We start from the raw sequence: 12,476 nt of genomic DNA on the forward strand, positions 1-12,476 counted from the left end.
TTTAATTAACTAATTGATTTAGTTTTCAATTTGTTTTGATCTTATTTTCTTTTAGTTTTCGAAATTATTTTATTTTCCATTTATTTTGTTTTAATTTTTTTCGGTCACTTTTCAAAAAAAAATAATAAAATAATCTACTTGCAATCCATATCACTTCCCTTTCTCCATCATGGACCTAAGTGGAATTGAGCAGTCCAGAAGGACTCTGGGGTCATATGCTAACCCCATTACAGCTGCATATGGGAGTAGCATCTGTATACACTCCCATCAAAGCAAGCAGCTTTGAGCTAAATCCTCAACTCATTATCATGGTGCAGCAAAATTGCCAGTATTCCGGTCTTCCATAGGAAGAACCTACTGAGTTTCTGGCACAGTTCTTACAAATTGCTGACACAGTACGTGATAAAGAGGTGGATCAGGATGTCTACAGACTATTACTATTTTCATTTGCTGTAAAAGATCAAGCTAAGAGGTGGTTGAATAACCAACCCACAGCAAGCATAAAAACATGGAGACAGTTATCAGACAAATTCTTAAATCAATTTTACCCTCCAAAAAGGATGACACAGCTAAGGCTGGACATCCAAGGCTTTAAACAAGAGGGTAATGAATCCCTTTATAATGCCTGGGAGAGGTATAGAGGTATGCTAAGAAAATGCCCCTCTGAAATGTTTTCAGAGTGGGTACAGTTAGACATCTTCTACTATGGGCTTACAGAAAAAGCTCAAATGTCTCTAGACCACTCAGCTGGTGGATCTATACACATGAGGAAGACGATTGAGGAGGCTCAAGAGCTTATAGATACTGTTGCTAGAAATCAACATTTGTACTCTAGCAATGAGTTCTCCACAAAAGAAGAAGTTATGGCAGTAGCCACTGATCCTAATCCTCAAGAACAGATGATTGAGCTTAATCAGCAATTACACCTGATGACAAAACAGTTAGCAGAATTTAAAGAGATGCTCCAAGAAACTAAAATTGCTAACAAGAACATAGAATCACAATTGAATCAGGCAAAACAGCAGCTATCTAAACAGATAACAGAAGAATGCCAAGCAGTTCAACTGAGGAGTGGGAAGACATTGAATAACACTGCTCAAAGTAGCAAAAAGCCAATAAAGGAACAATTGACAGAGGATAACCAAACCACTGTCCAAAATCCCTCTGAGGATAGTAAGAGCCCAGAGAGGAATACTCTTGGCGTTCAAACGCCAGAAAAAGGGGGAAAGCTGGCGTTAAACGCCCATTCCCTGCCCAGTTCTGGCGTTCAAACGCCAAAAAAAGGAAAAAAGTTGGCGTTAAACGCCTATTCTTCACCCAATCCTGGCGTTCAAACGCCAATGGAGGATCAAACACCTGAGAGTGCTGATAGTAACCCCTCTAAAAAGGCTTCTTCAACCACTTCTGTAAGGAATAAACCTGCAACAACTAAGGTTGAAGAATATAAAGCCAAGATGCCTTATCCTCAGAAACTCCACCAAGCAAAGCAGGATAAGCAATTTGCCCACTTTGCAGACTATCTAAGGACTCTTGAAATGAAGATTCCGTTTGCAGAGGCACTTGAGCAAATACCTTCTTATGCTAAGTTCATGAAAGAGATCTTAAGTCATAAGAAGGATTGGAGAGAAACTGAAAAAGTATTTCTCACTGAAGAGTGCAGTGCAGTCATTCTGAAAAGCTTACCAGAAAAGCTTCAAGATCCAGGAAGCTTTATGATACCATGCACATTAGAAGGTGCTTGCACCAAGACAGCCCTGTGTGACCTTAGAGCAAGCATCAATCTAATACCTGCATCCACTATCAGAAAGCTTGGGTTGATTGAAGAAGTCAAACCAACCCGGATATGCCTCCAACTTGCTGATGAATCCATTAAATATCCATCAGGCATAATTGAGGACATGATTGTCAAGGTTGGGCCATTCGCCTTTCCAACTGACTTTGTAGTGCTGGAAATGGAGGAGCACAAGAGTGCAACTCTCATTCTAGGAAGACCTTTCCTAGCAACTGGATGAACTCTCATTGATGTACAAAAAGGGGAAGTAACCCTGCGAGTCAATGAGGATGAGTTCAAGTTGAATGCTGTAAAAGCTATGCAGCATCCAGACACATCAAATGACTGCATGGGCGCGGACATTATTGACTCTTTGGTGGAAGAGATCAATATGACTGAGAGTCTCGAATCAGAGCTAGAGGACATCTTTAAAGATGTTCAGCCTGATTTGGAGGAATCAGAGAGAATAATAGAACCTCTGAAAATCCCTCAGGAAGAGGAGAAACCCCCCAAACCCGAGCTCAAACCATTACCACCATCCCTAAAATATGCATTTCTGGGAGAAGGTGACACCTTTCCTGTAATCATAAGCTCTGCTTTAAATCCACAGGAAGAGGAATCACTGATTCAAGTGCTAAGGACACATAAGACAGCTCTTGGGTGGTCCATAAGTGATCTTAAGGGCATTAGCCCAGCAAGATGCATGCACAAGATCCTATTGGAGGATAATGCCAAACCAGTGGTCCAATCACAAAGGCGGCTAAATCCAGCCATGAAGGAGGTGGTGCAGAAAGAGGTCACTAAATTACTAGAGGCTGGGATTATTTATCCTATTTCTGATAGCCCCTGGGTGAGCCCTGTCCAAGTTGTCCCCAAGAAGGGAGGCATGACAGTAGTTCATAATGAAAAAAATGAACTGGTTCCTACAAGAACAGTTACAGGGTGGCGTCTGTGTATTGACTACAGAAGGCTCAATACAACCACCAGAAAGGATCATTTTCCTTTACCATTCATAGACCAAATGCTAGAAAAACTAGCTGGTCATGATTATTACTGCTTTTTGGACGGCTATTTAGGTTACAACCAAATTGCAGTAGATCCTCAAGACCAAGAGAAAAGAGCATTTACTTGCCCTTCTGGCGTGTTTGCCTACAGGAGGATGCCTTTTGGTCTGTGTAATGCTCCTGCAACCTTTCAGAGATGCATGCTATCCATCTTCTCTGATATGGTGGAGAAATTTCTGGAAGTCTTCATGGATGACTTCTCAGTATATGGAGACTCATTCAGCTCCTGTCTTAACCATCTAGCACTTGTCCTGAAAAGGTGCCAAGAGACTAACCTGGTTTTAAACTGGGAAAAATGTCACTTTATGGTGACTGAAGGAATTGTCCTTGGACACAAAATTTCAAGCAAGGGAATAGAGGTGGATAAGGCAAAGGTAGAGGTAATTGAAAAATTACCACCACCTGCCAATGTTAAGGCAATCAGAAGCTTTCTGGGGCATGCAGAATTCTATAGAAGGTTTATAAAGGATTTTTCGAAAATTGCAAAACCTCTGAGCAACCTGCTAGCTGCTGACACACCATTTGTGTTTTGACACACAGTGTCTGCAGGCATTTGAGACCCTGAAAGCTAAGCTGGTCACAGCACCAGTCATCTCTGCACCAGACTGGACATTGCCATTCGAACTAATGTGTGATGCCAGTGACCATGCCATTGGTGCAGTGTTGGGACAGAGGCATAACAAGCTTCTGCATGTCATTTATTATGCCAGCCGTGTTCTAAATGATGCACAGAAGAATTACACAACCACGGAAAAAGAGTTACTTGCAGTGGTCTATGCCATTGACAAGTTTAGATCCTATCTAGTAGGATCAAAAGTGATTGTGTACACTGACCATGCTGCTCTTAAGTACTTACTCACAAAGCAGGATTCAAAACCCAGGCTCATAAGATGGGTGTTGCTTCTGCAAGAGTTTGATATAGAAATAAGAGACAGAAAAGGGACAGAGAACCAAGTAGCTGATCATCTGTCCCAAATAGAACCAGTAGCTGGGGCGTCCCTCCCTTCTACTGAGATCTCTGAGACTTTTCCAGATGAGCAACTCTTTGCCATTCAGGAAGCCCCATGATTTGCAGATATTGCAAATTATAAAGCTGTGAGGTTCATACCACAGGAGTACAGCAGGGTGCAAAGAAAGAAATTAATTTCAGATGCCAAGTACTACCTATGGGATGAGCCATATCTCTTTAAGAGATGTGCAGACGGAATGATCCGCAGATGTGTACCCAGAGAAGAAGCACAAAGGATCCTGTGGCATTGCCATGGATCACAGTATGGGGGACATTTCGGAAGTGAGCGAACAGCCACTAAGGTCCTCCAATGTGGCTTATACTGGCCTACTCTCTATAGAGATGCTCGGGAGTTTCTGCAAAACTGTGACAGTTGCCAAAGAGCTGGTAACCTGCCTCATGGATACGCCATGCCTCAACAAGGGATCCTAGAAATTGAATTGTTTGATGTATGGGGAATTGACTTTATGGGTCCATTCCCACCATCATACTCAAACACTTACATTCTGGTTGCAGTAGACTATGTATCTAAATGGGTAGAAGCAATTGCTACACCCACTAATGATACTAAGACCGTGCTGAAATTCCTCCAGAAACACATCTTTAGTAGGTTTGGTGTTCCCAGAGTACTAATCAGTGATGGGGGTACTCAATTCTGCAATAAACAGCTGTACTTTGCTATGGTCCGATATGGAATTAGCCACAAAGTGGCAACCCCGTATCATCCACAGACAAATGGGCAAGCTGAAGTCTCTAACAGAGAACTAAAAAGAATCCTAGAACGGACTGTAATTGCCCGTAGAAAGGATTAGGCAAAGAGCTTGGATGATGCTCTGTGGGCATACAGAACAGCATTCAAGACTCCAATAGGAACCTCCCCATACCAACTTGTGTATGGCAAGGCCTGTCATCTGCCTGTGGAACTGGAACATAAAGCCTACTGGGCAACCAGATTCCTAAACCTGGACGCTAAGTTAGCTGGTGAAAAAAGATTACTCCAGCTAAATGAGCTAGATGAATTTAGACTCAGTGCCTTTGAAAATGCAAAAATTTATAAGGAAAAGGCAAAGAAGTGGCATGACAAGAAGTTGTCATCCAGAGTCTTTGAGCCAGGACAAAAAGTTCTGCTCTTCAACTCTAGGCTCAGACTGTTCCCATGAAAACTTAAATCCCGCTGGAGAGGTCCGTATGTGATTACAGGAGTGTCACCATATGGATATGTTGAGCTTCAGGATACTGATTCTGACAAAAAGTTCACTGTTAATGGACAGAGGATCAAGCACTATCTTGAAAGCAATTTTGAGCAAGAATGCTCAAAACTGAGGCTTGAATGATTCTCAGTGAAGGTCCAGCTAAAGACAATAAAGAAGCGCTTGCTGGGAGGCAACCCAGTCATTAGCAGGTTATCTATTTCGTTTAATCAAAGTTTGATACATATTCTCAAAGGGCAAATATCAAAATTTAAGGAATTCACAGAGTTACAGAAGGATTCAGTGCAAAAAGCAGAGAAAAGGAGCTTACTGGCGAAAAAACGCCAGTAAGGGGTACTTTGGGCGTTAAACGCCAGAATGGGCATCATTCTGGGTGTTTAACGCCAGTAAAGGTGCCATTTTGGGTGTTAAACGCCAGAATGGGCACCATTCTGGGCGTTTAACGCCAGGTGTGCAGCATCCTGGGCGTTTAGCAAAACGCCCAGTGATGAAGGGAATTCTGGCGTTTAACGCCCAGCCAGGTACCCTGGCTGGGCGTTAAACGCCCACAATGGGCAACATTTGGGCGTTAAACGCCAGAAAGGTGGGGGATAGAGATTTTGCTTTCTAATCAAATTTTTTTCAAACTTTTCTGTTTTGATCCATGATTTTCTACATAAACACATTTCAAACTTTCATCATTCACCTTCAAATCTTCAAAAATTAAAATCATTCTTCAAATCTCTCTCAAATCCTTCCCAAATCTTCTTCAAAAACTCAAATATTTCTCAAATTCTTTCCATATCTTCTCAAATCTCCTTCAAAATTTTCGAAATCTCTCCTCCTCCCCTATAAATACACGTTCGGCCATCCCTTTCTCCCCACAATTCGAATTTGCTCTCCTCCTCTCTCCCCTCTTTCCTTTCTTTTGCTTGAGGACAAGCAAACCTCTAAGTTTGGTGTGCTTTTCCGTGATCACTAAGCTAAGATTCATCAAGATCATGGCTCCTAAAGGAAAACAAACCAACTCAAGAGGCAAGAAAGAGAATAATCCAAAGAGTCTTTGGAATCAAGAGAAGTTCTTAACCAAAGAACATGAAGACCATTATCACAAAATAATGGGTCTGAGGTCAGTGATCCCGGAAGTCAAATTCAATCTCAAAGAAGATGAATATCCGGGGATCTAAGAGCAAATTCGAAACAGAGGATGGGAAGTTCTAACCAATCCTGAGATAAAGGTTGGAAGAAATATGGTTCAGGAATTCTACTCAAATCTGTGGCTGACAGATAAGCAGAGAATGACTGGAACTGCTTTTCATACCTACAGAACCATGGTCAGAGGGAAACTTATCTACTTCCATCTGGACAAAATAAGAGAGGTCTTCAAATTGCCTCAACTGCAAGATGATCCTGAATCCTTTAATAGGAGAATGGTGAGAGCAGATAAGGGGTTGGATCAAGTTCTAGAGGACATCTGCCTCCCTGGAACTAAGTGGATAACCAATTCAAAAGGTGTCCCAAACCAACTCAAGAGGGGATACCTCAAACCAATTGCAAGAGGCTGGCTAGACTTTATTGGGCGCTCCATATTGCCCACTAGCAACCGTTCTGAGGTCACTATCAAGAGAGCTGTGATGATTCATTGCATTATGCTTGGAAGAGAAGTAGAGGTTCATCATCTGATTGCTTGTGAGATCTACACAATTGCAAACAAGAATTCCACTGAAGCCAAACTGGCTTACCCAAGCTTGATCTCTTTGCTCTGTAAAGAGGCTGGGGTGAAGATGTGAGTAGATGAATTCATCCCAATTGAACATCCAATCACCAAGAAGTCAATGGAAGGACAAATGCAAGACAACTCTATCAAAAAGAGGGCACAGGAGTTCCTCCCTGAATTTCCTGAAATTGACTACTGGGCCAGCCTAGAAGCATCTATCACCAAGTTGCAAGAAACTATGGAACAACTTAAGGAAGAACAGCAGAATCAAAACTGCATGCTCTGCAAATTGCTGAAGGAACAAGAGAAGCAGGGGCGTGAACTTCAAGAGTTGAAACGCCAAAAGCTCTCCCCCCAAGTTGAGGGAGCATCCACTTCTCAAAATCAAGGTTGTTGAGTCCGAACTCTGTGATAACCTCTATCATTAGGAGTCCATTTAAATTTTTGTTTTCTATTATTATTAGGCTTATCTTATATCTATTTTTGAGTCTTGTTTTTAATTCATGATTAATAAAAATTTAAGGTTCATGTCTTAAAGCTATGAATGTCCTACTAATCCATCACCTCTCTTAAATGAAAAATGCTCTAATCACAAAAGAACAAGAAGTACAGGATTTCGAATTCATCTTTGAAACTAGTTGAATTAGTTTGATGTGGTGACAATACTTTTTGTTTTCTGAATGAATGCTTGAACAGTGCATATGTCTTTTGAATTTGTAGTTTTAAGAATGTTAAAATTGTTGGCTCTTGAAAGAATGATGGAAAAGGAGAAATGTTATTGAGGATCTGAAAAATCATCAAATTGATTCTTGAAGCAAGAAAAAGCAGTGAGTACAAAAAAAAATGAAAAAAAAAGAGGAAAAAGAAAAAGAAAAAATAATAAAGTTGTGATCCAAGGCAAAAAGAGTGTGCTTAAGAACCCTAGACACCTCTAATTGGGGACTCTAGCAAAGCTGAGTCACAATCTGAAAAGGTTCACCTAAGTATGTGTCTGTGGCATGTATGTATATGGTGGTAATACTGGAAGACAGAGTGCTTTGGGTCACAGCCAAGACTCATAAAGTAGCTATGTTCAAGAATCATCATACTTAACTAGGAGAATCAATAACACTATCTGAGTTCTGAGTTCCCATAGATGCCAATCATTCTAAAACTTCAAAGGATAAAGTGAGATGCCAAAACTATTCAGAAGCAAAAAGCTACTAGTCCCGCTCATCTAATTGGAGCTAAGTTTCTTTGATATTTTGGAGTCTATAGTATATTCTCTTCTTTTTATCCTATTTTGATTTTCAGTTGCTTGGGGACAAGCAACAATTTAAGTTTGGTGTTGTGATGAGCGGATAATTTATACGCTTTTTGGCATTGTTTTTAGTATATTTTAGTTAGTTTTTATTATATTTTTATTAGTTTTTAGTTAAAATTCACTTTTCTGGGCTTTACTATGAGTTTGTGTGTTTTTCTGTGATTTCAGGTATTTTCTGGCTGAAATTGAGGGTCCTGAGCAAAAATCTGATTCAGAGACTGAAAAGGACTGCAGATGCTGTTGGATTCTGACCTCCCTGCACTCAAAATGGATTTTCTGGATCTACAGAAGCCCAATTGGCGCGCTCTCAATGGCGTTGGAAAGTAGACATCCTGGGCTTTCCAGCAAGTATAATAGTCCATATTTTGCCCGAGATTTGATGGCCCAAACCGGCGTTACAAATCAGCTTCAGAATTCCCGGCGTTTAACGCCAGAACTGGCATAAGAATTGGAGTTAAACGCCCAAACTGGCATGAAAGCTGGCGTTTAACTCCAGAAAAAGTCTCTACACATCCAAGCTTCAATGCTCAGCCCAAGCACACACCAAGTGGACCCCGGAAGTGGATTTTTAAGTCATTTACTCATTTCTGTATACCCTAGGTTACTAGTTCACTATTAATAGGATCTTTTGACATTGTATCTGTATCTCATGACACTTTTACACGTTTCTCATTGTATCTTCTACAGCATGAGTCTCTAAACCCCATGGTTGGGGGTGAGGAGCTCTGCTGTGTCTTGATGGATTAATGCAATTACTACTGTTTTTCATTCAATCATGCTTGCTTCCATTCTAAGATATCACTTGTTCTTAAACCTGATGAATGTGATGATCCGTGACACTCATCATCATTCTCAACTATGAACGTGTGCCTGACAACCACCTCCGCTCTACCTTAGATTGAGTAGATATCTCTTGGATTCTTTAATCAGAATCTTTGTGGTATAAGCTAGAATTGATGGCGGCATTCAAGAGAATCCGGAAGGTCTAAACCTTATCTGTGGTATTCTGAGTAGGATTCAAGGATTGAATGACTGTGACGAGCTTCAAACTCCTGAGGGCTGGGCGTTAGTGACAGACGCAAAAGAATCACTGGATTCTATTCCAACCCGATTGAGAACCGACAGATGATTAGCCGTGCTGTGACAGAGCGCGTTGAACATTTTCACTGAGAGGATGGGAGGTAGCCATTGACAAAGGTGAAACCCTACATACAGCTTGCCATGGAAGGAGCCTTGCGTGTTTGAAGAAGAAGACAGTAGGAAAGCAGAGGTTCAGAAGACAGAGCATCTCCAAAACCTCAACCTGTTCCCCATTACTGCAAAACAAGTACTTATTTCATGTTCTTTTGCTTTTTACAATCAACCCTGATAATTATTAATATCCTGACTAAGAGTTACAAGATAACCATAGCTTGCTTCAAGCCGACAATCTCCGTGGGATCGACCCTTACTCACGTAAGGTATTACTTGGACGACCCAGTATACTTGCTGGTTAGTTGTGCGGGATTGCAAAAGTGTGATTGCAATTTCGTGCACCAAAGATGAAATAAGTTGCAGCAGATCTCAACAGAAATGAAAAGTTGCTTGAAGAAGCAAAACAGAGAGTAAATTCAACTCAATGGCAAAATCTAAATGAGAAGTTGAAGATCTCAGGGGCTCAATGAGACTAGAAAATAAATCTATATCTCAATTCCTTCCTTGATCCAATAGAAAACAGTTTACAGAAGAATTAAAGATGAAAGAAGTAAAGAAAACTTAGATCTAAGTCACAATTCACTGAATTATGCAGAATAAGAATAAAGAGAAATCTCAGATCAAGAATGAAATAAAATTCCTTCAATCTCAATCCAAAATTTCAAAGCAGAAAGTAGAGGTTGCAGAAGGTAGTAAAATGAAAACTAGAGAGCAAGACTTAGATCCAATCTCAAGTCTCAGAGCTCTCAAGGAAACTAAAATTAAAGAAAATAAAAAATGAGCTAAGAGTAAACTAAAAAGTGAAAAGAAGGTCCTCTCTAAATCAAATTAACTCCTATTTATACACTTCCTATTTTTTTTATTTTTAGAATTTGAAGTGGGCTTGTCAAATTGGTGAAGAATTGGATCCAAAATGTTTTTTGAGTGAAAAGTTGAACTAAGCCACCTCCCAGGGTCATGCTCGGTTAACTAAGGCAACTGAGCGCTCAACATTTAGCTCGTGCCTTGTTTCCTTTGCCTTCCAATTTGTTGCGTGCCAAGCTTGTGTAAGGGAGTAGCGCTCGGTTAAGTGAGAGAGCGCAGCGCTCCATGGGCATTGGGAGGGAGCCTCACTTCAAACCTTGGGTGCAGCATGTGTGGAGGAATTTTCCTTGTGAAATAATGAAAGGTTGCACTCAGCTGAATAAGGTAACTGAGCGTCCCTTTGTTCCATTCTTCGTGTCTCCAATTTCAAACCTTGGGGATTGCAATTTTTGCTTAGTTCCCTTGGAGTAGCGCTTCTTCCTTGCTTCCTAGGTGCTTGGTTCGAGCCTTGGCTAGCTCCTTTTGCCAATTTCTTTTGTGGAGTAGCGCTTCTCTTATCCCTCAAGTGCTTGGCTCAAAACTTGGTGGTTTCACTAGCAATTGTCATGCCTTGATTTTATTTTGGTGGAAGCCTGAAAAGGTTAACTAAGTCAACCGAGCGGTATGTTTGTTGCCTTGTTTCCTTGGTTCCTTGTAGTGCTCGGTTAAGTCATGCAGCGCAGCATTCCTTGCCCTTGCTTCCTTGGATTGCATTAGCGCTCAATTAGAGAGCGCTGTGCTCAATAAGAGAGCGTTGCTCCCTTGGTTTCTTGATGCACCACACTTTTCTTCTTCCTTAGGCCATGCTTTCCCTGTTTCTTTCTTTTCTTCCCCTACAAGTAATCAAAACAACCAATCAAAGTATCACCAAATTCACAAGGTTTAAAATTCATTCAAAATTCAATTAATTCTAGCTTAAACCTCATGATTTTGTGTCAATTAAAGGGTGGTTGATTGATTTAACTAAACCATGCAAATCCACTCCAAATGACTTACTTACAATGCAAGAAAGTGCATAAAACCTAATGAAACAAGTGAAAAATGCTTGAAAAGCTAGCATAAGATGACTTGTAATTAATTCTCACCCAAGATGATTTGAAGAAATCGCCGCCTACAAAGCCGTCGAGTACGTCGAATCCGGTATGATTCTCGGCCTCAGAACCGGCTCCACTGCCAAACACGCCGTCGACCGAATCGGCGAGCTTCTCCGTCAGGGCAAGCTCAAGGACATCGTTGGAATTCCCACTTCCAAGAAGACGCACGAGCAAGCTCTCTCTTTCGGGATCCCCTTGTCAGATCTGGACTCTCACCTCGTCGTTGATCTCGCCATTGACGGTGCCGACGAGGTTGATCCTTACCTTAACCTCGTCAAGGGACGCGGTGGCTCCCTCTTGAGGGAGAAGATGGTTAAAGGTGCTTGCAAGAAATTCGTTGTAATCGTCGATGAGTCCAAGCTCGTTAACTATATTGGTGGTAGCGGTTTGGCTATGCCCGTTGAAGTTATTCAATTTTGTTGGAAGTTCACTGCTTCCAGGCTCAGAATCTCTTTCAGAAATCTAGTTGCGTTGCAAAGCTCAGAACTTTGGGCGAAAAGGCTGAGCCTTATGTCACTGATAATGGCAACTATATCACTGATTTGTATTTCAAGCAGAGTATTGGGGATTTGAAAGCTGCCAGCGATTCCATTCTGTAAATCACCGGTGTTGTGGAGCATGGAATGTTCATTGACATGGCTACCACTGTTATTGTTGCAGGTGAACTTGGCCTAACTGTCAAGAATAAGTAGTAGCTTAATTTAAACACCATTAAATGACATGAACAATAATGTAGGTAAACTTGGAATAATCAGGGAGGTAGTTTAATTCGTCAAGGTTGATGCTTTAACATTTGGGGTGTCCTTTGGGGGCTTCTAACATACGATATCTGGTGTAGTTGCAATTGCTGAAGAAAGTATCTTAATTTCTCCGCCAATTTTGTTATTTTTGACCTGGTTTGAGCAAGCAAGCATAAGAGAATTTTATAGACTTGCTGGAAATTTGGATATTCAGTTCATGTAATGGCTCTTGTGTTTTGTACACAACTTGTTATTGAACTGATATTGTTTAACTTATTGAATTAATTCAATTCAAATTTTGCTCCTTTTCCCCTCTTTGATTTGCGGATTTTATATTTTGGTGCTTAGCCTTTGTCTGGTTCTGAAGTGCTTTTCCTTTAAAATCAAGATGTAGCTCTGTTCATAAATCACTTGTAGTGTGTTGCATCCATTTAATTGCTATTTGGTGTCCAATAATTCGTGATTGTAAGTACACTTGTTAACAGGGTTTGTAAATTTTTGCAAACATGGAAACTCTTTGTGGTAGGTAGATCATAACTATCCCCAACCAT

General features: G+C 40.9%; 1 protein-coding gene and 1 pseudogene across 1 annotated transcript; one reads left to right on the plus strand and one right to left on the minus strand.

Annotated features, from left to right (window-relative positions):
* Positions 1-10,461, minus strand: part of LOC130980344 (tubby-like F-box protein 3) — a 29,416-nt pseudogene extending 18,955 nt beyond the window's left edge.
* A 190-nt stretch (positions 10,462-10,651) lies between these two features.
* LOC130982481 (probable ribose-5-phosphate isomerase 2) lies at positions 10,652-12,144 on the plus strand. The gene is given in 2 exon segments (XM_057906502.1): positions 10,652-11,624; positions 11,627-12,144. Coding segments are annotated over 2 exon segments (549 nt in total). The 5' UTR covers positions 10,652-11,233; the 3' UTR covers positions 11,785-12,144.
* The last annotated feature ends 332 nt before the right edge of the window (positions 12,145-12,476 follow it).

Source organism: Arachis stenosperma, chromosome 5, assembly GCF_014773155.1.
Source record: "Arachis stenosperma cultivar V10309 chromosome 5, arast.V10309.gnm1.PFL2, whole genome shotgun sequence".
Lineage (NCBI taxonomy): Eukaryota > Viridiplantae > Streptophyta > Magnoliopsida > Fabales > Fabaceae > Arachis > Arachis stenosperma.